General features: G+C 44.6%; 4 protein-coding genes and 2 pseudogenes across 4 annotated transcripts in view; 2 read left to right on the forward strand and 4 right to left on the reverse strand.

Moving 5' to 3' along the window:
* LOC130514348 (GTPase IMAP family member 4-like) overlaps window positions 1-690 on the reverse strand; it is a 30,122-nt pseudogene extending 29,432 nt beyond the window's left edge.
* Window positions 1-1,800, forward strand: LOC130515259 (uncharacterized). Its single transcript, XM_057015423.1, has 3 exons — window positions 1-988; window positions 1,053-1,150; window positions 1,769-1,800. Exons 1-3 carry the CDS (start codon window positions 51-53, stop codon window positions 1,798-1,800), a joined length of 1,068 nt encoding a protein of 355 aa, XP_056871403.1. The 5' UTR covers window positions 1-50.
* LOC130514340 (GTPase IMAP family member 4-like) lies at window positions 1,795-27,448 on the reverse strand (annotated as a pseudogene).
* The window catches only part of LOC130514355 (coiled-coil domain-containing protein 134-like), a 46,747-nt gene continuing 24,657 nt past the window's right edge, over window positions 5,609-27,698 (reverse strand). Inside the window, exon 5 of the mRNA XM_057013884.1 lies at window positions 5,609-6,023. Within this exon, the coding sequence (XP_056869864.1) occupies window positions 5,963-6,023 (61 nt within the window). The 3' untranslated portion in view covers window positions 5,609-5,962. The remainder of the gene's footprint in view (window positions 6,024-27,698) is intronic.
* Window positions 8,346-13,995, reverse strand: LOC130514711 (uncharacterized). Its single transcript, XM_057014469.1, is given in 3 exon segments — window positions 8,346-9,680; window positions 12,522-13,619; window positions 13,621-13,995. Coding segments are annotated over 3 exon segments (2,445 nt in total). The 5' UTR covers window positions 13,981-13,995; the 3' UTR covers window positions 8,346-8,693.
* Window positions 20,583-27,368, forward strand: LOC130514350 (endogenous retrovirus group PABLB member 1 Env polyprotein-like). The gene is made up of 2 exons (XM_057013878.1): window positions 20,583-20,847; window positions 25,904-27,368. Exon 2 carries the CDS (start codon window positions 26,203-26,205, stop codon window positions 27,151-27,153), a length of 951 nt encoding a protein of 316 aa, XP_056869858.1. The 5' UTR covers window positions 20,583-20,847; window positions 25,904-26,202; the 3' UTR covers window positions 27,154-27,368.

Here is a 27,698-nt window from a genome sequence, read left to right on the forward strand (position 1 = left end):
ATTCTGTAACCTACAACATTTCCAAATACTTGGCCTCCATCTTGTCGCCCATGGTTGGCAACACCCCACACCACATCAAAAACTCCCAAGACTTTGCTCAAAAAGTCAGTGGACTCACACTACTTCCAGAAGAGACTATGGTATCTTATGATGTCACGTCACTCTTCACGTGCATCCCCACCGCCAGCGCCATAGACACCATCCACAAGCACCTTCTATTGGACAAGAATCTTACAGAAAGAACAACCTTAACACCGGCCCAAATCTGCACCATGCTGGACCTGTGTTTGAACACCACCTATTTCCAGTACAGAGAAGGCTTCTACAGGCAGAAACATGGCTGTGCCATGGGCTCACCAGTATCCCCCATAGTTGCCAACCTATACATGGAGAAGGTGGAATCCCAGGCCCTGACATCCTTCACAGGAACTGCGCCAAGCCACTGGTTCAGGTATGTGGATGACACCTGGGTCAAAATTCAAACACAAGAATTGGAAGCGTTCTCCGATCACCTCGACAAAACAGACGAGCATGTAAAATTCACCCGGGAAGATGTAAAAGGAAACAGTCTGGCCTTTCTGGACTGCGCAGTCAAGATCACTGAGGACAGAAATCTCACCATCGAAGTCTACAGAAAACCTACACATACCGACCAGTACCTCCAGTTTGACTCTCACCACCCACTGGAACACAAGTTGGGAGTGATCAGAACTCTCCAACACCGGGCCAGAGAAATACCCACCACATCCCAAGGCAGAAAGAAGGAACAGGACCACATTAAGACAGCTCTCAAAACATGTGGCTACCCAGACTGGGCCTTCACCCAAACCTCAAGAAAACGAGACCCCAGCAAAGGAGAGGAGGAGAGAAACAAACGCCGCAGCGTTTCCATCCCCTACCTGTCTGGAGTCTCGGAGAAGTTTAGGAGGATCCTCCAGAAACACGACATACCGGTTCATTTCAAACCCAGCAACACTCTCAGACAGAGGTTAGTGCACCCAAAGGACAAGACACCAAGACCCAAACAAAGTAATATTGTTTATGCTGTACAGTGCCAGGAGAAATGCAAGGAACTGTACATTGGGGAAACCAAACAACCTCTCCACAGAAGAATGGCACAACACAGACGTGCCACCTCTTCGGGTCAAGATTCAGCAGTCCACCTACACCTAAAGGAGAGTGGGCACTCCTTCGAGGACAGCCAAGTAAGGATACTGGCCAGAGAAGACCGCTGGTTTGAAAGGGGGGTCAAGGAAGCTATCCATGTTAAATTGGAAAAACCATCCTTAAACAGAGGTGGTGGCCTGAGGCACTTCCTGTCACCCACATACAATGCAGTCCTCCACTCCTTCCAACAACAAAACAAACATTCACACCATTCCAAGACACCCAGTGACTCATCACCATGTGACCCAGCAGACAAAGGGGAGACACCTCAACAGAAACTAGGTGAACGACCCGACCAACGACCCTGCTAACGACTCTCAGGTGACCACCCAGATCATTAGCATGCTAATGGTCCACAGGGGCTATATATTTTCAAGCTCTCTCCCCAGCGATTTCAGAACTGAAGAAGCCTTCTGGAGAGAAGGCGAAACGTCTTCAAGAGAAGAAACCCAGTCCAGTTGACAGAGAAAACTACCTTGGATACAATGACCTGGATGACTGAGAATTTACACAGACAACCGTTTCCCTAGTTTCTCATTACAAAACTCTTACATTTCTAACATTGTTCCCCTAATCCTTTATATGTACAAATCTTGTAAAGCATTTATAACCAAGAAAGATTCACAATTATGATTGAAGATGTTTATTGGCAGTTAATTCATACAATACATATATATTGTTTACATTACATATCGAGTCAACCATTAGAAAAGGTTCTGGAAATATTCTCATGTGAATGCAAACAGGAAAATAACAAGAACACCAGAATTATTCCATTATAGAACACTTTTTGGCTTTCTGGCCATCAAAATAAACATCAGTTAAAAACAAATGTTATAGGCTGGTGAGATTACTGTTACAGTAAAAGCATGAAAATGATTAAATTAGACAAATCAACTGTAAGAAATTTGTGTCGTTCTTTAAAATGATCTGCATTTATGATTGTACAGCATCAGTTTAGTTTTGACGGAATTGTGTCAGATTTCATACACTATACAAACATACAAACAAAAGTAGGAATCACAATTGTACAGTTGGTGCAGTTAAGCATCTTTATTTGACGCACCCAGAGACCAATATAACTTGCTGCAGCAGCAACATTTTTTCTTGCTTTAACATTTTAAAGATGCCAAATTACTTAGTGCTTAAAATATTTGATCACTTATGCTGTTAGCTGCGCTTGCTGAGGCCTGTTTCATTTCTATAGTCCATAGTTGCACATCATAAAATTGAAAAGTAAAGCCTGAACCAGAGCTTACTTGTTAAATCCAGTATTTATTTTTCAAATTGAATTCATAACTGGTCTTCTCTGAGTAACTGCTCTTTTCTTTTCCCCTGCGTTTTTTTTCCTTCACCACCTTGAATGTCAGACCACTGACCGCTGTGGCCACTGCAGCCAGCGAACCGACAGCCCCAGCAATGTTAGCCAAACTTTCCCCTACTGCTGGAGTATTCTGCACCACTGTAGGTGCAGCAGGGCTAGCAACATTTGCTACACTTGCCGCTATAGGTGCAGCAGGGTTAGCAACATTTGTTACACCTGCCGCTATAGGTGCAGCAGGGCTAGCAACATTTGCTACACCTCCTGCGCATATAACAGCCTTCGCTCCCAAGGTGAATCCTGCAGCTCCTCCCAGGCCTACAGCGACTGCGCCAATAGCACTTACTTGCTGCAAGGTATTTAAAGCAGCCTCGGGAGCGCTGGCAGCTTCAGTACCTGCAATGATTCCAACACAACCACCAGAAGATCCCCCTACTAGTGCCCCCAGAGCCCCTGCAGAGCCTGTTATCCCAAGTGTTGTCCCGGTAAGCGATGCCCCGGCTGCAGCTACTAAAGGGACAGCTGCACCCAACGTGGCCCCTACAGCCAAGCCCGTAGCAGCCGCTGCCACCATTATCTTAATTCTCTTCAGCACGGCTGGAGAGAGCGCAGCCTTGATCCTGCATGTCAAAGATTGCTCCCAGCTGCCACCTGCATGCTTCCCTCTGGACTGGTTCCTACGTCTGTTGGTCAGAGGGCTGGAAGTGCTGCCACTCCTCTTCTTTTTGCATCTTTTTCCCCTAAATTTCTCCTCACTTGCCGACTGCCCATCTGCTTCCCCTCGCTCCCTCATCCTTTCCTGTTCTTCCCTGATGATCGCCTCAGCTTCTGAAAACATTTCATTGGTGTAAAAGCCTTCAGCTGTGTGCTTCACCATGTTGTCCACCTTCATTAACAGCTCTTCCACCTGCAGAGTGTTACCAGTTTCTTTATTGTTGAATACATGGTATCTGCCTCCACACCTCTCAATCAGAGAGTTTAGCAAGGGATTTCTGGAGTCCCTTAGGTATGTTTCTATTTCAAGGCCTTCCAGATCGTCACCTCTAGTAAACAAAACCACAGTATGATGACGGACAGCATTTTCCCCAAATATCTTTGCCAACTGACAGAGAGCCTGGTTTTCACCGTCTGTGTATCGTCCTAATGGAACCACCAGCAGGAATGCATGTGGACCAGGGGCAGCGACAGCCACACATTTGGTTACTTCATTCCAAAATCTGCTCCCCACTGAGGCTAGTGTCGCCGAAACCTGGCAAATCCACGACCAGGATTTTCCTTTTTCTCCTCTCTGTGTCAGTCTGGCCATCCTTCTGGGAATCCTGCTTCTCTGTAAGTTCAGTGGTCCCGTGCTGGCAGATTTTGGTGACAGAGCTGGCGCTCATCTTTGACAGGAAATGCCTTCGGCCCAAAATGGTGTTCCCGGAGGCACTCTTGCCCGCTCCTGTTTTTCCAATGAGGACTAGTCTGAGTTCCTCATTGCTTCGAGTTTCAGAATTTTCATTTTCCATTAGAAGCTCTCTTTTCTGTTCTTTTCCCTCTGCATGAAAAATAATGTACAGATCACATCAAGTTTTAAAAGTTCAATTAAATACACCATTATATGCCTTTAATGCAGTTTGTTGGGAAAATAACGTAAAGTTGTTACTCAATTGCAAGCTAAAGATGTGGCAAATAATACTAGCTTTAGCTGGCCTCTTGTTGCAAATGTATCCTTGCAATTCCAAACAAAATCATCCAACTAATGTAGATATCTAGTTGTGAAAGTAAATGTAAAAAAAAACATTGTAAGAATATTAGATGCAATATGATTTTTGCTGCCACCAACTTCTTGAGAGACGGTGAGATCCCAAAGCTATTTAAGCTGTAAAACATTATACTTTCGTTTAGAGCAGGGGTCACCAACCTTTTTGAAACCAAGAGCTACGTCATGGGTACCGAGTCGTGTGAAGGGCTACCGCTTGACACACTCCTCTAAAATAACAAATTGTGTGTGTGTGTGTGTATCAATAAGTTAGAGTGGGTAACAGAAAAGATCAATATTCAACACTTTATTATTAATAATCTCAGCATTTGTTCAGATGATCACTTCTACATTTGATCAGAAAAAAAAGGTTGCGTTTTCACCAGACCCTTTCAACCATAAGAAACTAAACATTAAAAAAAATTAAGTTTCATATTGAATAAATCTTAACTGAACAAATCGACTGCAATTCTGCTCAAAATCTGTTCCATTTTATAAACACCCTTTTTAGCTCCTGGGCCTTCTCTGACTGTAGAATGCTTCCCGGTGGGTAGTTAGCATTAGCATTGTAGCTTTCATGACGCGTAGTGAAGCGTCGCTCCACATTGTGCTGCTTCACCGTCATCACAGTCGCCCCACAAATGCAACATACACACCTTCCTTTCACAGTAGTAAAAAATGCCTCTTCCTCCCATTCACTTTGAAAATGATAAATTTACTGTCTTCTTTTTGCCATGTTTTTGGGGTAGAAAATTGCCCTCCACTCACCATCTTCACTGCCCGCTAGTTTATTCTCCACAAGCGCAAAGGTTCTTTCATGCGCACAATACTGACCTTTGAACTAGGTCAGAGTTCACCTTTATTTTATTTTTTATTTAATTTTAAGACATTGTCATTTTAAAATCTATGTAAATGCGGTGTGGTTAAAAAAAATTGCGGTTGAAAAAGTTTTCTTAGACGCTATTTTTAGAACAGGCTTGTGGTGACCCCTGATTAGAGCGAATAATCACGGCCCTCTCACTGCGCTTGATCCTTCAGGCGATGGAATCGTGATCGGTTTATTTTATCTCACTAATCGGTGATCGCCCCCACACTTGTGATCGCATAGATGCCACTATATTGGTGGTCGGTACCAAATAGCGCTTTGAGTCCGGCGCTATTGGACCTCGTCCTCAGCGAACGGTCCACCCTTCTGATCAAAAACAGAAACTGTCACATGAAAGATCTTCTCACCCTCAAGAGCCACGTCTTTCTTTCCCCCCAAAATCGTTATTTTTCCAAATCTTCTAAACTTGTTTTATCTTCTCGGTCCAGGTAAAGCTGCATCTCTTCGAATTGTTGAGACGTCACCGTTACTTTATTTCAGAGCGAAGACTTACTGCCATCTAGCGGTTTTTTTAATTTTTAAAAAATTAGATATATAACAGATTTCTCTTTCAACAAACAACAAATCATAAATGTTGGTATTTTGGTTTGACATTAATAAATCATAACCAGGCCAAGTGTCTCCTCTATAAGTTAGACCACATCTATATTTTGGCAGCCACACATATTAGAATAAAAATGGATTTAGACTGAAACAATAGACCAGATACATCATAGTGGGGTCCTGTAAAGGTATCAAGTACTGTAAATGTATCATATTAAAACTATTTATGTTCCAAAGTACCTCAGGTTTTTCAAAAATTAGATTTCCTTTTCAATTCACCAAATATGTTTTTTTCTGGCCTCTGTCAGCCTCCGCTTCGCTTGTTTTGAGCCACTTCTGTCGTCACGGTCACCACATCGGAGCACCTATGAACAACTGTACATGAGCGCCGATCTTCTTGGCCTCTGCTCTCCAATACATATATATTGTTTACATTGCATATCGAGTCAACCATTAGAAAAGGTTCTGGAAATATTCTCATGTGAATGCAAACAGGAAAATAATCAGTTAAAAATAAATGTTATAGGCTGGTGAGATTACTGTTACAGTAAAAGCATGAAAATGATTAAATTAGACAAATCAACTGTAAGAAATTTGTGTCATTCTTTGTGTACAGCATCAGTTTAGTTTTGACGGAATTGTGTCAGATTTCATGCACTATACAAACATACAAACAAAAGTAGGAATCACAATTGTACAGTTGGTGCAGTTAAGCATCTTTATTTGACGCACCCAGAGACCAATATAACTTGATGCAGCAACTTTTTCTTGCTTTTACATTTAAAAGGTGCCAAATTACTTAGTGCTTAAAATATTTGATCACTTATCAGAATCAGAATCAGAATCAGATTTATTTATTGCCATTGTTCATGTAGTACACAGTATTACACAAGCTAGGAATTTGTCTCGGTGCGACGCTGCAACATTCAACATAGAGAAGACAATAAACACTAGAATAAGATAAATAAAATAAGATATATAAATATATAAATAGTAAGGTGTGTATTGTTCATGAGTCCGACTGGCTGCTGTACATGGTGCTTCAGTGATAAGTCACTTGGTGTTCAGCAGCCTGATGGCAGAGGGGAAGAAGCTGTTCATGTAGCGGGAGGTTTTGGTCCGAATGGACCGTAGTCTCCTGCCTGAGGGGAGGGGGGAAAACAGTCCGTGACCAGGGTGGGAAGGGTCGGCCGTGATCCGACCTGCACACCTCCGGGTCCTGGAGATATACAGGTCCTGGATAGATGGAAGCCTGCAGCCGATCACTTTCTCGGCAGCGCGCACGACGCGCTGCAGCCTCAGTCTGTCCCTGACGGTGGCGCCAGCAAACCACACGGTGATGGAGGAGGTGAGGATGGACTCGATGATGGCCGTATAAAACTGCGCCAACATCCTGGGAGGCAGTTTGAGCTTCCTCAGCTGCCGTAGGAAGAACATCCTTTGCTGGGCCTTCTTGATGAGGGAGCTGATGGTTGGCTCCCACTTAAGGTCCCGGGTGATGGTGGCGCCCAGGAAGCGGAAGGAGTCCACAGTGGTGATGGGGGAGTCCATGAGGGCAAGGGGGGGCAAAGGGGCTGTGACTTTCCTGAAGTCCACAATCATCTCCACTGTTTTCTGAGCGTTCAGCTGCAGGTTGTTGTGTCCGCACCAGGAAACCAGTCGAGCCACCTCCCTCCTGGAGGCAGTCTCGTCTCCATTGGAGATGAGCCCGATGAGGGTGGTGTCATCCGCAAACTTGATCAGCTTGACAGACTGGTGGCTGAAGCAGCAGAACAATCACAAGTTGGCACTGGGAAAGACTCAGCACACTAAATTTACCTTTAATTGATGTTGAAGGTAAACGAACATACAGTTGTTAACTATCGTGTCATCCGTCCTTCTGTAATAACCGTTTCCCTAGTTTCTCATTACAAAACTCTACATTTCTAACATTGTTCCCCTAATCCTTTATATGTACAAATCTTGTAAAGCATTTATAGCCAAGAAAGATTCACAATTATGATTGAAGATGTTTATTGGCAGTTAATTCATACAATACATATATATTGTTTACATTGCATATCGAGTCAACCATTAGAAAAGGTTCTTGAAATATTCTCATGTGAATGCAAACAGGAAAATAACAAGAACACCAGAATTATTCCATTATAGAACACTTTTTGGCTTTCTGGCCATCAAAATAAACATCAGTTAAAACAAATGTATAGGCTGGTGAGATTACTGTTACAGTAAAAGCATGAAAATGATTAAATTAGACAAATCAACTGTAAGAAATTTGTGTCGTTCTTTAAAATGATCTGCATTATATGATTGTACAGCATCAGTTTAGTTTTGACGGAATTGTGTCAGATTTCATGCACTATACAAACATACAAACAAAAGTGGGAATCACAATTGTACAGTTGGTGCAGTTAAGCATCTTTATTTGACGCACCCAGAGACCAATATAACTTGATGCAGCAACATTTTTTCTTGCTTTTACATTTAAAAGATGCCAAATTACTTAGTGCTTAAAATATTTGATCACTTATGCTGTTAGCTGTGCTTGCTGAGGCCTGTTTCATTTCTATAGTCCATAGTTGCACATCATAAAATTGAAGTAAAGCGTGAACCGGAGCTTACTTGTTAAATCCAGTATTTATTTTTTTTTAAATTGAATTCATAACTGGTCTTCTCTGAGGAACTGCTCTTTTCTTCTTCCGTGTGCTGTGTTTTTTCCTTCACCACCTTGACTGTCAGACCACTGACCGCTGTGACGCCTGCAACCACCGAGCCGACATTTGTTACACTTGCCGCTATAGGTGCAGCAGGGCTAGCAACATTTGCTACACCTCCTGCGCATATAACAGCCTGCGCTCCCAAGGTGAGTCCTGCAGCTCCTCCCAGGCCTACAGCGGCTGCGCCAATAGCACTTACTTGCTGCAAGGTATTGAAAGCAGCCTCGCCAGCGCTGGCAGCTTCAGTACCTGCAATGATTCCAACACAACCACCAGAACATCCACCTGCTGCTGCCCCCAGAGCCACTGCAGAGCCTGTTATCCCAAGTGTTGTCCGGTAAGTGATGCCCCGGCTGCAGCTACTAAAGGGACAGCTGCACCCAACGTGGCCCCTACAACCAAGCCCGTAACAGCCGCTGCCACCATTATCTTAATTCTCTTCAGCACGGCTGGAGAGAGCGCAGCCTTGATCCAGCATGTCAAAGATTGCTCCCAGCTGCCACCTGCATGCGTCCCTCTGGACTGGTTCCTACATCTGTTGGTCAGAGGGCTGGAAGTGCTTTTCCCGCTAAATTTCTCCTCACTTGGCGACTGCCCATCTGCTTCCCCTCGCTCCCTCATCCTTTCCTGTTCTTCCTTGACGATCGCCTCAGCTTCTTTAAACATTTCATTGGTGTAAAAGCCTTCAGCTGTGTGCTTCACCATGTTGTCCACCTTCATTAACAGCTCTTCCACCTGCAGAGTGTTACCAGTTTCTTTATTGTTGAATACATGGTATCTGCCTCCACACCTCTCAATCAGAGAGTTTAGCAAGGGATTTCCGGGGTCCCTTAGGAATGTTTCTATTTCAAGGCCTTCCAGCTCGTCACCTCTAGTAAACAAAACCACAGTATGATGACGGACAGCATTTTCCCCAAATATCCCTGCCAACTGACAGAGAGCCTGGTTTTCACTGTCTGTGTATCGTCCTAATGGAACCACCAGCAGGAATGCATGTGGACCAGGGGCAGTGACAGCCACACATTTGGTTACTTCATCCAAAATCTGCTCCCTACTGAGGCTAGTGTCCCCGAAACCTGGCACGTCCACGACCAGGATTTTCCTTTTTCTCCTCTCTGTGCCATCCTCCTGGGAATCCTGATTCTCTGTAAGTTCAGCGATCCCGTGCTGGCAGAGCTTGGTGACAGAGCTGACGCTCATCTTTGACTGGAAATGCCTTCGGCCCAAAATGGTGTTCCCGGAGGCACTCTTGCCCACTCCTGTATTTCCAATGAGGACTAGGCTGAGTTCCTCATTCCTTGAGTTTCAGAATTTTCATTTTCCATTAGAAGCTCTCTTTCCTGTTCTTTTCCCTCTGCATGAAAAATAATGTACAGATCACATCAAGTTTTAAAAGTTCAATTAAATACACCATTACCGGTATATGCCTTTAATGCAAGATGTCTGTGTAAATTCTTAGTCATCCAGGTCATTGTATCCAAGGTAGTTTTCTCTGTCAACTGGACTGGGTTTCTTCTCTTGAAGACGTTTCACCTTCTATCCAGAAGGCTTCTTCAGTTCTGAAATCGCTGGGGAGAGAGCTTGACAATATATAGCCCCTGTGGACCATTAGCATGCTAATGATCTGGGTGGTCACCTGAGAGTCGTTAGCAGGGTCGTTGGTCGGGTCGTTCACCTAGTTTCTGTTGAGGTGTCTCCCCTTTGTCTGCTGGGTCACATGGTGGTGAGTCACCGGATTTCCTGGAATGGTGTGAATGTTTGTTTTGTTGTTGGAAGGAGTGGCGGACTGCATTGTATGTGGGTGACAGGAAGTGCCTCAGGCCACCACCTCTGTTTAAGGATGGTTTTTCCAATTTAACATGGATAGCTTCCGTACTAGTACGGATACTGGCCAGAGAAGACCGCTGGTTTGAAAGGGGGTCAAGGAAGCTATCCATGTTAAATTGGAAAAACCATCCTTAAACAGAGGTGGTGGCCTGAGGCACTTCCTGTCACCCACATGCAATGCAGTCCGCCACTCCTTCCAACAACAAAACAAACATTCACACCATTCCAGGAGACCTGGTGACTCACCACCATGTGATCCAACAGACAAAGGGGAGACACCTCAACAGAAACTAGGTGAACGACCCGACGAACACACCCTGCCAACGACTCTCAGGTGACCACCCAGATCATTAGCATGCTAATGGTCCACAGGGGCTATATATTTTCAAGCTCTCTCCCCAGCGATTTCAGAACTGAAGAAGCCTTCTGGATAGAAGATGAAACGTCTTCAAGAGAAGAAAAACCCAGTCCAGTTGACAGAGAAAACTACCTTGGATGCCTTTAATGCAGTTTGTCGGGAAAATAACGTAAAGTTGTTACTCAATTGCAAGCTAAAGATGTGGCAGCTTTAGCTGGCCTCTTGTTGCAAATTTATCCTTGCAATTCCAAACAAAATCATCCAACTAATGTAGATATCTAGTTGTGAAAGTAAATGTCAAAACAAAACATTGCAAGAATATTAGATGCAATATGATTTTTGCTGCCACCAACGTCTTGAGAGACGGTGAGATCCCAAAGCTAATTAAGCTGTAAAACATTATACTTTCGTTTAGAGCGAATAATCACGGCCCTCTCACTGCGCTTGATCCATCAGGCGATGGAATCGTGATCGGTTTATTTAATCTCACTAATCGGTGATCGCCCCCACACTTGTGATCGCATAGATGCCACTATATTGGTGGTCGGTACCAAATAGCGCTTTGAGTTCGGCGCTATTGGACCTGGTCCTCAGCGAACTGTCCACCCTTCTGATCAAAAACAGAAACTGTCACATTAAGATGAACTCACCACGGAAAGACATGGCTCTGTCTGACACCAAGAAGACGTTTCTTGTTCAACTCCTTCAATCTTCTGGTTCCTTCTTCCTGATACAACTAATTACAAACATTATACTTTCGTTTTAGAGTGAATAATCACTGCCCTCTAGTGGTAGACAGAACTTTTATGAACTGTTCTTGATATTTTCCCTTTAGTTGATCCATCAGGCGATGGAATCGTGATCGGTTTATTTTATCTCACTAATCGGTGATCGCCCCCAGACTTGTGATCGCATAGATGCCACTATATTGGTGGTCGGTACCAAATAGCGCTTTGAGTTCGGCGCTATTGGACCTCGTCCTCAGCGAACGGTCCACACTTCTGATCATAAACAGAAACTGTCACATGAAAGATCTTCTCACCCTCAAGAGCCACGTCTTTCTTCCCCCCAAAAATCGTTATTTTTCCAAATCTTCCAAACTTGTTTCATCTTCTCGGTCCAGGTAAAGCTGCATCTCTTCGAATTGTTGAGACGTCACCGTTACTTTATTTCAGAGCGAAGACTTACTGCCATCTAGCGGTGGATCACAAACGTTATCAGAGCTTTAAATTTCTTTAAATTTAATAACAAAATGGCTTTTATGTGCAATTATCATCAATTCTTTATATGTACAAATCTTGTAAAGCATTTATAGCCAAGAAAGATTCACAATTATGATTGAAGATGTTTATTGGCAGTTAATTCATATATATTGTTTACATTGCATATCGAGTCACATTAGAAAAGGTTCTTGAAATATTCTCATGTGAATGCAAACAGGAAAATAACAAGAACACCAGAATTATTCCATTATAGAACACTTTTTGGCTTTCTGGTCATTCAAAATAAACATCAGTTAAAAATAAATGTTATAGGCTGGTGAGATTACTGTTACAGTAAAAGCATGAAAATGATTAAATTAGACAAATCAAGTGTAAGAAATTTGTGTCGTTCTTTAAAATGATCTGCATTTATGATTGTACAGCATCAGTTTAATTTTGATGGAATTGTGTCAGATTTCATACACTATACAAACATACAAACAAAAGTAGGAATCACAATTGTACAGTTGGTGCAGTTAAGCATCTTTATTTGACGCACCCAGAGACCAATATAACTTGCTGCAGCAACATTTTTTCTTGCTTTTACATTTAAAAGATGCCAAATTACTTAAATATTTGATCACTTATGCTGTTAGCTGCACTTGCTTAAGGCCTGTTTCATTTCTATAGTCCATAGTTGCACATCATAAAATTGAAGTAAAGCGTGAACCAGAGCTTACTTTTTAAATCCAGTATTTATTTTTCAAAATTGAATTCATAACTGGTCTTCTCTGAGGAACTGCTCTTTTCTTTTCCCCTGCGTTTTTTTTCCTTCACCACCTTGACTGTCAGATCACTGACCGCTGTGGCCACTGCAGCCAGTGAGCCGACAGCCCCAGCAATGTTAGCCAAACTTTGCCCTACTACTGGAGTATTCTGAGCTCCAGCAACACCTGCCGCTATAGGTGCAGCAGGGCTAGCAACATTTGCTACACCTCCTGCGCATATAACAGCCTTCACTCCCAAGGTGAGTCCTGCAGCTCCTCCCAGGCCTACAGTGGCTGCCCCAATAGCACTTACTTGCTGCAAGGTATTGAAAGCAGCCTCGCCAGCGCTGGCAGCTTCAGTACCTGCAATGAATCCAACATAACCACCAGAACCTCCCCCTACTAGTGCCCCCAGAGCCACTGCAGAGCCTGTTATCCCATGTGTTGTCCCGGTAAGAGATGCCCTGGCTGCAGCTGCAAAAGGGACAGCTGCCCCAAACGTGGCCCCTACAACCAAGCCCGTAGCAGCCGCTGCCACCACTATCTTAATTCTCTTCAGCGCGGCAGGAGAGAGCGCAATCGTGATCCTGAATGTCAAAGATTGCTCCCAGCTGCCACCTGCATGCTTCCCTCTGGACTGGTTCCTACATCTGTTGGTCAGAGGGCTGGAAGTGCTGCCACTCCTCTTCTTTTTGCATCCTTTTCCCCTAAATTTCTCCTCACTTGCCGACTGCCCATCTGCTTCCCCTCGCTCCCTCATCCTTTCCTGTTCTTCCCTGATGATAGCCTCAGCTTCTGAAAACATTGCATTGGTGTAAAAGCCTTCAGCTGTGTGCGTCACCATGTTGTCCACCTTCATTAACAGCTCTTCCACCTGCAGAGTGTCACCAGTTTCTTTATTGTTGAATACATGGTATCTGCCTCCACACCTCTCAATCAGAGAGTTTAGCAAGGGATTTCTGGAGTCCCTTAGGTATGTTTCTATTTCAAGGCCTTCCAGCTCGTCACCTCTAGTAAACAAAACCACAGTATGATGACGGACAGCATTTTCCCCAAATATCCCTGCCAACTGACAAAGAGCCTGGTTTTCACACGTCTGTGTATCGTCCTAATGGAACCACCAGCAGGAATGCATGTGGACCAGGGGCAGTGACAGCCACACATTTGGTTACTTCATTCAAAATCTGCTCCCCACTGAGGCTAGTGTCGCCGAAACCTGGCAAATCCACGACCAGGATTTTCCTTTTTCTCCTCTCTGTGTCAGTCTGGCCATCCTTCTGGGAATCCTGATTCTCTGTAAGCTCAGTGATCCCGTGCTGGCAGAGCTTGGTGACAGAGCTGGCGCTCATCTTTGACAGGAAATGGCTTCGGCCCAAAATGGTGTTCCCGGAGGCACTCTTGCCCACTCCTGTATTTCCGATGAGGACTAGTCTGAGTTTCAGAATTTTCATTTTCCATTAGAAGCTCTCTTTTCTGTTTTTTTGCCTCTGCATGAAAAATAATGTACAGATCACATCAAGTTTTAAAAGTTCAATTAAATACACCATTATATGCCTTTAATGCAGTTTGTTGGGAAAATAATGTAAAGTTGTTACTCAATTACAAGCTAAAGACGTGGCAAATAATACTAGCTTTAGCTGGCCTCTTGTTGCAAATTTATCCTTGCAATTCCAAACAAAATCATCCAACTAATGTTGATATCAAGTTGTGAAAGTAAATGTCAAAAAAACATTGCAAGAATATTAGATGCTATATGATTTCTGCTGCCACCAACTTCTTGAGAGACAGTGAGATCCCAAAGTGGTATTTGGTGCCACGTAAATATTGGTAAGTATTGATCCCAAAGTACTATCCCTGGTTATTTGAGCACTATGTATGCCTGATGCCTCTAGTTTAAGTGGCTTGACACTATTTTGGGGGACTTTTAAAGATATTTCATAGAGGATTTAGAATATCCACACTGTTATTAACTGTTATGTATTTTGGGCCTGTTGAAATAATATATAAAAAGAACTGTTCGAGCTAAATCGTGGTCCCCGGATTATTGTTATCGTACCAAGAGTGACGACATAACAAAAGTGGCGACGAGGACGTCTGAATCAGCGCGTGTTGTCTGCTGCGGGGAAATTTTTATGTGTTTCCCTTGTCGGGTTTTTCTTTTCTCCCCGATGGAGTTATTCACACATCGGCGCAGCAGGCTTTCGACGGGAGGAGCGGACCGGTGGACGTCTGAGACTACACGTGAGTGGACAAGGGGGGTCAATTAAAAGGAAAGGGAGCGGTGCCGTAACCAGGAGCTTAGAAAAGATGGCTGGAGTTATCGGCTCGATTGGCCCCTTTGATGATGGCTTTGAGCAATGGGACTCGTACACGGAGCGTTTTGCTTATTTTGTGGCAGCAAACGAAATTGATGATGTCAAGTAGTGCCCACTTTTTTAAGTGTGATGGGACCAAAGACTTTTAATTTGCTTCGAACTCTTCTACAACCTGATAAGCCAGGAAGTAAAATTTACGAGCAAATTGTGGACACGCTCTCGGCACATTTTTCGCCCAAACCTCTGGTCATCGCAGAACGGTTCAGGTTTCACGGACGCAGTCAGGAAGAGGGGGAGTCTGTCGTCATGTTTGTGGCAGCTTTACGTAAATTAGCTGTACATTGTGAATTTGGAAATGTCCTAAATGATTCATTAAGAGACAGACTTGTGTGTGGATTAAGAAATGAGGCAATTCAGAAGAAGCTTCTCACTGAACGTGATTTGACCCTTGAGAGAGCCATTAATATTAGTGTCACTATGGAAATGGCATCTAAAGAGGTCCAGCAGCTGCACCACAGGGAGGGTGCACAAACTTGGCACTACCAACTCAAACCCTCAAGGCCCATGTTTTCGATGTGGCAAGTCTGGCCACTTAGCTTCTACATGCTGGTGTAAGGAAATGACCTGCCGAAGCTGTGGGAAGAAGGGTCACGTGGAACGAGCATGCAGAAACAAAAAGGACAATGCAAAGTTCAAAAAGAAAAGACACGTTAACACAGTTAAAAGTCAAATGGAGGACAGTGATTCCTCAGAAGAAGAATTGTATGCTAAGATTAACACAGTGAAAGTGTTGAGTGTGGATGAAAAGTCAGATGGGTTTTGGATTAATGCTGAGCTGGAAGGACATTCTATAAAAATGCAAATTGACACAGGGTCAAAGGCATCCATTGTGTCCTTAAAAACCTACAAGAAATGCCTGAAGCACCTTCAGTTACGACCTTCGGATACGGTTTTCAGAGCCTATACGGGACACCCAGTGCAAATGAAAGGGATGACGGATGTACTGGTGCACTGTAACGGTCGGTCAAAGACACTTCCCGTCTACGTCACCAGGGATAACCTCACCGCCATCATGGGGCGCACCTGGTTAAGGAAAATCCGTCTTGACTGGCAGGAGGTAAGGAAGCTATCAACTCATTCAACACGGTTGCAGTCGATACTGGAAAAACATGACCAGCTCTTCCGTGATGAGTTAGGTAGCATGAAGGACATTACTGTTAAGTTGCATGTCAAACCTGGGAGCGAACCTGTATTCCGCAAGGCAAGACCAGTACCTTACGCAATTAGGCCAAAGGTGGAAGCTGACTTGGATGCTTTGGTTGAGAGTTTTTAGAGCCTGTGACCACCAGTGAGTGGGCCACGCCTATTGTTCCGGTACCGAAGAAAAATGGTGGAATCCGGACCTGTGGGGACTTCAAGGTAACCCTTAACCCAGTGCTGGTAGCAGAGCAGTATCCACTCCCATTGATCGAGGATTTATTTTCTGGTCTTGTTGGAGGAAAAAAAATCAGCAAAATAGATCTCAACCAAGCTTACCTGCAAATGCACGTGGAGGAACAGTCACGCAAACTGTTAACAATAAACACACATAAAGGACTTTTCAGGTATCGCAGGTTGCCTTTTGGAATAGCCTCAGCTCCTGTTTTATTCCAGCGCGCCCCATGGATCAAATCCTTACTGGCTTGCCAGGTGTACAATGTTACCTTGATGACATTATGTGTACGGGAGCAAACGATGAAGAGCATCTGCGTAACTTAGATGCGACGCTTCAAAGGCTGGAGGAATACGGACTTAGAGTTTGAAAAGACAAATGTGAGTTCTTTAAGCCGTCTGTGGAGTATCTGGGGCATGTGATTGATGCGGAAGGACTCCACACCGCACCGTCCAAAATCACTGCCATCGTCGATGCACCACCGCCACACAACATCTGCCAGCTGCGATCCTTTTTAGGATTATTGAATTATTACAGACGCTTCATTCCAAATTTGGCTTCGTCGCTGCAGCCATTGCACGAATTGTTGTGCAAAGACAAAATGTGGAAATGGACCGAAAACTGCCAGGCAGCATTCCAGAAAGCTAAGGATGTGCCGACAACTTCGCAGGTTCTAACGCACTTCAACCCGTCACTGGCACTGCAGCTTGCTTGTGACGCGTCTCCGTATGGAGTAGGAGCTGTTCTTTCACATGTCATGCCAAACGGAGAAGAAAAACCAATCGCTTTTGCCTCCAGAACGCTGAACAAGGCAGAATCGAACTATGCATAACTGGAGCGAGAGGCATTAAGTATCGTTTTCGGGGTCCGTAAATTTCATCAGTACGGGAGAAACTTCACTCTCTTAACTGACCATCGACCTCTTACAACCATTCTGGGTCCACACACTGGTGTACCATCTCTTGCTGCATCGAGACTGCAGAGATGGGCCCTGTTGTTATCTGCTCATTCCTATGACATCAAATACAGGAAATCAGATTCGCATTGCAATGCTGATGGTCTGTCCCGATTGCCGCTTTCTATTACGAAACCCGAGTCAAACGCCACGGACATCTTCTACTTCACGGAGGTGTCAAAAGCCTCTGTTTCTGCAGTACAAGTGAAGAAGGAGACTCGCATTGACACGGAAATGTCAGCAGTCCTGGACATGATGGTGAAAGGTCGGACTGCTGGTGACGATCCGCGTCTGAAGCCATACCTGGGACGGAGGTTGGAGCTTTCTGTTCAGTCAGGGTGTTTGCTATGGGGGAGGCGGGTGATTATTCCACAATCATTGCGTGCACAAGTGTTGCAACAACTTCATGTAGGACATAGTGGAATTGTCAGAATGAAGGAAATGGCAAGAAGTTACTTTTGGTGGCCAGGAATGGACAAACAAATCGAAGAGATGGCTTCAAGTTGTTCATCGTGCCACAAAGTAAGGAACAACCCTCCACCAGTGCCTCTTCACCCCTGGGAGTTTCCACAGGAGCCATGGCATCGGGTACACATTGATTTTGCAGGACCAGTTGAGGACAGAATGTTCCTGGTCGCGATTGATGCCCACAGTAAATGGTCGGAAGTGGCTATAATGAGATCAACAACGGCAGGGAAGACCATTGAGAAACTGGGAGAAATGTTCAGTCGTTTTGGATCTCCTGCACAACTCATCTCGGACAATGGTCCCCAGCTTGTCTCTCAAGAAATGTCCTCATTTCTACGGAATAACGGAGTGCAACACATCACCTCAGCTCCTTTTCATCCTGCAACAAACGGCCTCGCTGAGCGGTTTGTACAGACTCTTAAAAATGCATTAAGAGCCTCACAGGGACAGGGGACGTTACATCAACGAGTGCACAGCTTCCTGTTGAATTACAGGAACACTCCACACGCCACCACCAAAACATCCCCTGCTAGCCTGATGTTAAAAAGAGAGCTGCGCACCACACTTGACCTCCTGAAGCCCACGACGCTGAGGGAGACAGTTCAAGGTCAGCAGGAGAAACGGGTACAACCGCAGAGAACGGCGGTCTAAGGACAGAGTTTTCACATCCGGCGAAACGGTGTTGGCAAGGAACTACAGTGGAGGACCGAAATGGATTCCAGCTACTGTCATCGCACAGACCGGACCAGTTTCCTACACTGTCCAGACAAAGGACAATGTTTGGCGGAGACACCTTGATCAACTGCTGACGACTTCACCTGTTTCATCAGAGTTGTCTCCAGAATGTTCATTGGATGTACTTGATCCACCACCAGTTTTCACACACACAGGTGCAGCAGTCCACCGTTCCAGAGACAGTTACGCCTGCTGCAGATGTCGCTGTAAATGAAGCAGAGGCACCTGTTGTGGCTTTAGCTTCTAGAGACCCTGTACCACACATGGACAAGGAAACTGATGTTCCTGCAGGGTGCCGATATCCAGCAAGAGAGCGGCGACCTCCTGTACGACTGGAGTTGTAGGATAGTTTAGACACTGACCCAAACCACCAGGGGCAGAATAATCCCCTTGGGTACAGTCTGGGGTTTGAGGTAGTCTACCCTCATCCCTAAATAATAGTTCAGAAGTAATCTATATGGAAAACAAAAATACTTTACTTTTGTGTGCTCCTGTTAATAGCGTAATGCTGAGTGAACTATGTTATGGGGTTATATTGTACTGATTGCTAAGGGGAATGCATTGTTTCTTTTAATGTGTTTCATATAGGACGTTTGCTTTAAGAGGGGAGGAAATGTTATGTATTTTGGGTTATAATTGGACCCGTAGTTGGCATGCGTGGGTGGTTCTGGGTGTGGGTGTTTCCGGAAGTTGCACTAGTATATAAACATGTGTTCAAGGCCTGTTGAAATAAAATATATAAAAAGAACTGTTCGAGCTAAGTCGTGGTCCCCGGATTATTGTTATCGTACCAAGAGTGACGACATAACACACACTAAATACAAGGACCCACTCATCATAACACTGTCTGAACTATTAACATTGTATTATTATTTTGTGTTGTATTGTATGCTATTGTATTTATAAAGTATCCTTGGTGTAAATCTGGATCCTTGTTCTTCCACGAGGGGAAACGATTTCCTAACTTGTTTTCATTCCTTTGTCCCAACTATAGTCACACTTTTTAAAGCAGCAAATCAAATTCTGCAGCTGGTTCTCTACTTTGACCATAGGCTGAAAAGCAAAACCAACGTGGAAGTGACTTTAAAATCAAAATCAAATCAAATCAATCTTTATTTATATAGCGTCTTTTACAATCAAAATTGTTTGTAGGTGCTTTCCAGAATCCCAGAGCCTGACCCCAGACAAGCAACAGTGGCAAGGAAAAACTCCCCTTTAACAGGAAGAAACCTTGAGCAGGACCAGGCTCATGTAGGGGGACCCTCCTGCTGATGGGGGGGGCTAGGTAGACAGAGAGGAGAGGAGAGGAGAGGAGGAGGAGAAGAGAGGAGAGAGAGGAGAGGAGAGGGAGGAGAGGCTCTTCGAGGAGAGGAGGATTTAGAGGACGGAACACATACACATAGAAACACATACAAAAATCACTATTTATACTAGCTTACAGCGGGGCCGGGGTCCATGCGTCTCGCAGCTCCGAAGGCGCAATACCTGTAAATGAATACAGAAGGGGGGGGGGGGAGAAAAACTACACAGGAAATAGCATCACTAGTCTACTTGATGAGGTGAGGAGAGGAGAGGAGAGGAGAGGAGAGGAGAGGAGAGGAGAGGAGAGGAGAGGAGAGGAGAGGAGAGGCAAAGGCAGCACTGAGATCCAGCAGAACCAGCATAAAGACCAGTCCATGATCTGAAGCTATAAGAAGATCATTAGTAACTTTAAGAAGTGCTGTTTCTGTGCTGTGGTGAGCTCTAAAGCCTGACTGAAACATCTCAAACAGGCTGTTCCTCTGCAGGTGCTGCAGTAACTGAGTCACCACTGTGAGAAGAATTATTGTTGTTATTACTATTATCGTTTCAATGCTATAGTAAGTATAGTAAGTAGATTTAGAATGTTTAATCAAAAGGAATGTATGAGTGTTTGACTCAAGTATTGTAGCTGTTATGTTCCCAGCACTGGGAGGTATCATGTTCAAGGACACGAGGAAGTCGTAGAGATAGGAGGAGAAGGAATCATGAAGTTGTTTTGATACCAATGTTGTGTGAACCAAATAAAAGGAGAGCGAGCAGCAGACGGACGGAGTTGAGAGAGGAAGCTTGAACTGCTCGTCGGCTCTCCCTTGCAAGGCCTCCGGTTGTCTGTGTGGTTGATCTGAGTCTAGTAAACAACAGCGCGGGTGACCAAACATCACCCTCACAAAAATTGGTCCTTCGAGCCGGATCCCAAGACCTGGAGAGGAGCGCCGTGGGACGACCGAACGCCGAAGTCTGCGCGCAGCCGGAGTCAAAAAGACGTCCGAAGTGAAAGACCTTTCATCACGAGTTGACGGAAGGCCGGTCTTCGTCCCTCCCAGGGCGACCATCTCCAGTGACGGGAAGAAGGCACTAAAACAACTCAGAAAGAAACCATAGCGACAACGGAGTGAGTATAAGACACAAAAAGCGCTACACAGAAAATACCGCGGTATTGCCTGCCTGGTCATCAGGAGAGAAGCAGAGGCAAGATACACCCGCCTCCTCGGAGGTAGAAGCCTGGTGTATACTCTCCTGATCGAGAACGATTGACTATAAGGCCACGGCAGGGGGGCTGAACTAGATATCCTGTATGGATTGAGGGTTGTTCAGTCGGGAGATCAGGCGTCTCCATTCAAATATATAAAAACTGATAAATAAAGTGCAAACATGGGCAACCAACATTCCACAAAAGGTGCTGAATTCAAAAACCCAGCATCATGTAAACACATGGAAGACAAATATCCAGGTTCATGCTCATATGTTCAGCTGTGGATGACTAAGTTCAATTGGGATGGTAACTTAGACAGGCCAGGCAATATTACAAAATTAAAAGAAGTTACCATACTGAAACCCAGCAAGTCCTCATGTGCGTTAATGGCAAGAAATGGGGCACTGTTAGAGGAGATTGGGTCCCAGTGGATCCAGCCACTCAACAACCATGGCAGCCTGGCAGCCAAGAACTAAATGACAGACTTGACAGACTGTACGAGCGCATGCGAACTGCTTTTACCAGACGAGCTGACTACAGCGCCATTACGGCCACGAGACGAAAGACTGACGAAAGTTTTGAAGACTATAGCATGAGAATGAAAGATGTGTTCCGGAAAAATAGTGGAATTCCGTATGCGGAAGAACCAGAAGGTCCCTACCAACAGCAGTTAAAGCAAGCTATACATGGGGGATCAAAATCAGAGATAAAATCATGGGTAGAGAGACAATTAGTTGATTTCGGAACTAGTAACCTAAACCGCTATGAACAACATGCTATGCATGCTGAAAGACAATGCCAAAAAAGTAAGAACCAATCAACAGGCATGTTTTTCAATGCCAACCCTCTCCCAAGCCGAGGCCGCGGATGTGGGCGAGGCCGAGGCGGAAGGGGAGGAGGAGGCAATTCCCATGAAAAAGATCAGTGTCATTATTGTAAAAATTATGGACACTGGGAACGTGATTGCAAAAAGAAACAACGTGACCAGGGATACAATAGAGGACAGCAGCAAGGTTCTAATCCACCTCAACAATGACTAGAACTGGAAAAAGATGTCACAAAAATTAAAACAAATCAGGGCACAAAATTTGACCAATTTGAAAAAGATGACTTAGAAGATGTTTTAGACTTAGAAACCATCTTCCTGTTTGCTGAAGGCAAACCAGAAATACAACTGACCGTGTTAGGCAATTCTTTAACATTCTTAGTAGACACGGGTGCAGGTAAATCAGTAATTAGAGATCCAATAGCCCTGACACCAACTTCTACACAGATTTTTGTGAGATCAGCAAATGGTCTCATAACCAAAGAAAGAATGTCAGTTCCTGTAGATGTTTGTGACCCTGTAAGTGGAATCACACTTAAAGCTCCTTTCGTGATCTCCACCACATGTCCCGTAAATCTGTTAGGAAGAGATCTTATCTCTCAGCTTCAGTTGATGATTCGTACCACAGCCGAAGAGATGTGGTCTGTAGATAGAATGGTTAATCTGTGGGTAAGAGAAGGAGAGATGTGCAGTAAATTTTGGTCACTTGACATTCCTGAAAAGCAGCCCCCTCCATTTTCTGACCCAATTACTATGATATATGGTAAAGCTCTGTCATACTAACAGCCTGAAGCCCAGCTCCACAATCAAGCTGACCTGCATGTAACCATGCATGTGGAGCGCACTGGTGGATTCTGTAAATCAGACCCACACGGCACATCAAGATATGCAGAGAAGTTTGCTAAACTCAAAGATCCACAAATGATTGTAATTATGCACCTATATGTGTGTGGTCAGACAGCTGTCTGCACGGCAGGAAGCCTTTCCGCCGAAGCAGCAGCGCTATTCAAAGTGTCAGGTTCTATACCACATGTTTCTATTGCTAAACCGCTTAAGAAAAGATGGCAAGACTTGGGATGTGACGTAAAACACTGGAGCAGCCTGCCCTATAGGCCTAAGGGTGAGGTTGATTTTAATGATCAGTTCCAGGTGTGGCGCATTCCCCTTAAAACATGGTTGCTGACACATCCAGCAACGCACCTCACAGACCAGAGTTCATGAGAAGAAAACATCTTCCTCACGCAGGAGGAAGAGGAGAAGCTGAAAGAGCTTCCCCCTGAATTATGGTCGGAAGGACCTGCAGATGTAGGTCTTATAAAAGGAGCAGAACCTGTAAAAATAATCCCTAAATCAGATTATAGACCATTTCAGAGACAATATCCCCTTAAGACTGATGCACAGGAGGGTATTGTTCCGATATTTAACTCACTGCTTAAGCAGGAGTCATCAGAGAGTGTCCTGAATCCCCTATAAATACACCCCTATTTCCAGTAAGGAAGGCATCACCATCTACCGGCTGGCGGATGGTGCAGGACCTGCAAGCTGTGAACGCTGCAGTGGTCCCTAGGTCTCCCTTAGTCGCAGATCCATACACTCTGCTGAATGACTTAAACCCTGAACATCAGTGGTACACGGTGATCGATGTATCCAATGCATTTTTCTCTGTACCAGTACATCCAGACAGCCAGTTTTGGTTTGCGTTTACGTTTCAAGGACGGAGGTACACCTGGACAAGGTTACCTCAGGGCTACTGTGAGAGTCCCACAATCTTTTCTCAGGTAATGATGTCATCGTTAGCTAAGTTTAAACCTCCGTGTGGAAGTCAAATCCTCGTCTACGTGGATGACATCCTCATGGCCTCAAAAACAGAGGCAGATTGTTGGTCAGACACGCTAGCATTGCTACACTGGCTAGCCGCTCAAGGCCATAGATTAAGCAAAAGCAAACTGCAGCTGGTGAAGCAGAAAGTGATTTATCTGGGCCATGTTTTGACACATAATGGCAAAGCTATTCTCGAGTCGAGGAAAACAGCAGTGCTTGATGCTCCAAAACCAAAAACAAAGAAGCAGATGATGTCATTCTTAGGACTTGTGAATTTTTGCAGATCATGGATCTTAGATTATGCGAAAATAACTGCCCCTTTACAAGCATTAATGTATGATAATCCCTTAGCAATGACTGATGTGTTAACTTGGACCCCTGAAGCTGAAGAAGCATTTACACACACAAAGCAGGCCCTTGTAGGTGCTGGAGTGTTAAAGCTGCCAGACTATCAGAAGCCTTTTGAGCAGGTCGTAGATTGCAAAGGTAATTTTATGACTTCAGTTTTGTTGCAAAAGCACGGAGATAAGAGGCAGCCAGTGGCCTACTACTCCCACAAGCTAGATTCCGTAGTTTGTGCACTCCCACCATGCGTTAAAGCAGTGGTGGCAGCATCAGAGGCAGTAAAAGCCTCCGCAGGAGTGGTGCTATATCATGAGCTAACTTTGCTAGTTCCACATGCAGTGTCAATACTGCTGCTACAAAGTAAGATAGCATTCCTGTCGCCAGCACGTCATCTTTCCTGCATGGCAGTGTTGCTGTCTCAGCCGAATCTGACGATTCGACGCTGCACGACCTTAAACCCAGCGACGCTGCTACCCACCGCAGAAGAGGGACACCAGCACAACTGCTTGGATGAGGTCTCCACCAAGGTCCTGCCGCGACCAGATCTTAGTGATGTTGCGTTGACTACAGGACAGACACTATTTGTGGATGGATCATCGAGAAAGGATGACTGTGGACGCACTAGAACCGCCTATGCAGTAGTTACAGCAACCGAGGTGGTGGAGGCTAAATCACTTCCCTCCTCCTATTCTGCTCAAGCTGCAGAACTCGTCGCACTCACACGTGCCTGTGAACTAAGCAAAGGACAAGATGTTACCATTTATACAGATAGTCAATATGCTTTTTCCACGCTGTTTGTGTTTGCTCAACAATGGAATTTAAGAGGGATGAAAACGTCGACCGGCAAACCGGTCATGCATGCAGAACTGTTAAAAAAGTTATTAGCTGCAGTACAGCAGCCACGCAAAATAGCTGTATGTAAATGCACTGCACACACTAACAACACAGACACAGTCTCACAAGGCAATGCCTTTGCTGACAGAGCCGCAAAGGCTGCAGCAAATAACAACACACTTCTTGATAATGAAGAATCATTTACCTTAGAACCTGCAGATAATGATATTCTAAAAGAAATGCAACAAAGTGCTCCAGAAAAAGAAAAGGCCACGTGGAAGAAGCGAGGAGCCAAACTGGATGACAAAGGACTATTTACCATAGGAAACAAGCCAATCCTTCCCCGGAATATGCATAAATGGGCAGCATTAGTGAGCCATGGGCCATGCCATGTCTCAACAGGAGGGATGGTACAGATGGTTAATGAACATTATTATACTATAGGATTTCATACCTACTCAAAAAATTTTTGTTCACAATGTGCTATTTGTGTAAAACACAGCCCACAGGGAGCCCTTAAGGCCCCTGCAGGCACTACACCATTACCAAATCATCCATTTCACACAGTTCTAGATTTTATTCAGCTAACACCATGTGAAGGTAAACAATATTGTCTAGTAGTGTTAGATGGATTTACTAGGTGGGTGGAAATTTTCCCCACAGCAAAAGCAGATGCACTGACAGTGGCAAAAGTCCTATGTAGAGAGATCATTCCTAGGTTTGGCATCCCGAAGGTCATCTGGAGCGACAATGGAAGCCATTTTGTAAATGAGATAGTGAAAACTGTAGGAGTAACTTTGGACATTGATTTGAAGAATCACTGCGCATACCACCCTCAGAGTGCAGGGTTGGTTGAAAGAGTCAACGGTACTATTAAGAACAGACTGAAGAAATGTATGGACGAGACAGGAAAGAACTGGATGTTTTGTCTCGACCTGGTGAAATTATGGATGCACATAACACCACACAAGAAAACAGGCATCACACCCTTTGAAGCATTATATGGGCGGCCTTATTGCCTACCATACTTTGCAACAACAAATGAGCTAAAACATGTTGAGGAAACAATAGCAGATTATCTGAAAAAAGTGTTACTTAACCGATGTGTGAATACAGTAAATGTTCCTCCTAGTCCTGTGTCTTCCACAGATTCCACCCCCCAGGAACCCATTCAACCGGGCGACTACGTGTGGGTGAAGAAGTTTGTGCGAAAGAGGTGGAACACGCCTAGATGGGAAGGTCCTTATCAAGTACAGCTGACCACAAAGACTGCAGTTCGAGTGGACGGAAAACTGTCGTGGATACACCTTTCCCATTGTAAAAAACAGAAAATTCTTCCAGGTGAAGGCGAGGGAGCAGTGGCGGACTCTCCGTAAACGGCTGACGGCCTGTATAGGTCCAGCAACGGCTGAACCCCGTCGGAACCTGTGAAGAGGATCTAAAAGGAAATGAAGTTGTTCTTCCTAATTGTGGTGAGTGCTGTGACGGCAGGACTCGTGAGTTTTGGTCTTTGGAATTTCCGACAGGAGGGAGGTAATCAGGGACAGAAAGATGCTCTGAGACAGGATGAGAGCTACGCGCGCGCTAAACACACCGTAGTTAGCCACTTAGAACATTCATGGTTAGAACAAGATCCAGAGTCCTCACACACTTACAGTTTGAATACATGGTGGCGCTATGCTACTTTCACAGCTCGGACACAGAATCATTCAACACAGAGGTGTCCAGAAGGTTATAACTGTACATGTAACTATCCCGCTTTCGCGCCAGGAGACAAAGGCACGCAATTAGTGGATAAGGGATGGTGGTTATGTGGACACAATGCGTATGCAGACCTACCAGCAAACTGGTCAGGAGTGTGTGCTCCAGTACATCTCAAGGATCACACAGTCATAATTTATGCTGCTAATGCTAGATCTGCACCACAGTTGCGTTCCAGGAGAGATTTGAATGACGAGTTTAAACCACATGACTCAGTGTGGGGCACAGATGTACCACGAGAGTTTAAGCATTGGTCAACCGGAAATAAAGTGACCATGACACTCTTTCCGTGGCTAGGAATAGGAAAGAACATATTGAGATTGGAAACAGTTGATTATAGGTTGAAAGTATTTACTAATTTGACAAAAGTTGCTCTCACAGGAGTCAAGGAAGAAATGACAGCGCTAAGACTGATGACCATGCAGAATAGGATGGCCTTAGATCTCATAACGGCCCCCCAGGGAGGAGTTTGTGCAATGGTAGGAGATTACTGTTGTACGTTCATCCCAGAGAATGATGCGGACGGTCACCTGATAGATAGCACATTGAAAAATTTAACTAAACTACAGAGAGCTATGATTGATGATGGTAGTCCTCCACCAGATTGGCTTACAGGAATGTTGTCAAGGTGGAGGTAACTGTTTTTCAAGATAGGAATGATGATAGGGATAGTGCTGCTAGTATTAGCCATACTAGCTTGCTTTGTAGTACCTCTTGTTCGGGGTTGCATTGGCCGGCTCGTGGGATCAGCTGTTACTAGTACTTTGCTGCAGGTGGAAGAACGATCTCTACTGGCTGTAAAGCAAAAACAGAAACTGTCACATTAAGATTAACTCACCACGGAAAGACATGGCTCTGTCTGACTCCAAGAAGATGTTTCTTGTTCAACTCCTTCAAACTTCTGGTTCCGTCTTCTTGATACAGCTAATTAAGCTGTAAAACATTATACTTATATACAGTGAATAATCACTGCCCTCTAGTGGTAGAACAGAACATTTATTAACTGTTCTTGATCTTTTCCCTTTAGTTGATCCATCAGGCGATGGAATCGTGATCGGTTTATTTAATCTCACTAATCGGTGATCGCCCCCAGACTTGTGATCGCATAAATGCCACTATATTGGTGGTCGGTACCAAATAGCGCTTTGAGTTCGGCGCTATTGGACCTCGTCCTCAGTGAACT

The sequence above is a fragment of the Takifugu flavidus genome, chromosome 18 (assembly GCF_003711565.1).
Source record: "Takifugu flavidus isolate HTHZ2018 chromosome 18, ASM371156v2, whole genome shotgun sequence".
Lineage (NCBI taxonomy): Eukaryota > Metazoa > Chordata > Actinopteri > Tetraodontiformes > Tetraodontidae > Takifugu > Takifugu flavidus.

Coding starts and splice junctions, on each gene's coding strand:
- LOC130515259 (XM_057015423.1), top strand. CDS start 51: ATGGTTGGCAACACCCCACACCACATCAAAAACTCCCAAGACTTTGCT. Junction 989..1,052: donor AGCAACACTCTCAGACAGAG/GTTAGTGCACCC, acceptor TATGCTGTACAG/TGCCAGGAGAAATGCAAGGA. Junction 1,151..1,768: donor GCCACCTCTTCGGGTCAAGA/TTCAGCAGTCCA, acceptor AATCTTGTAAAG/CATTTATAACCAAGAAAGAT.
- LOC130514350 (XM_057013878.1), top strand. CDS start 26,203: ATGAAGTTGTTCTTCCTAATTGTGGTGAGTGCTGTGACGGCAGGACTC.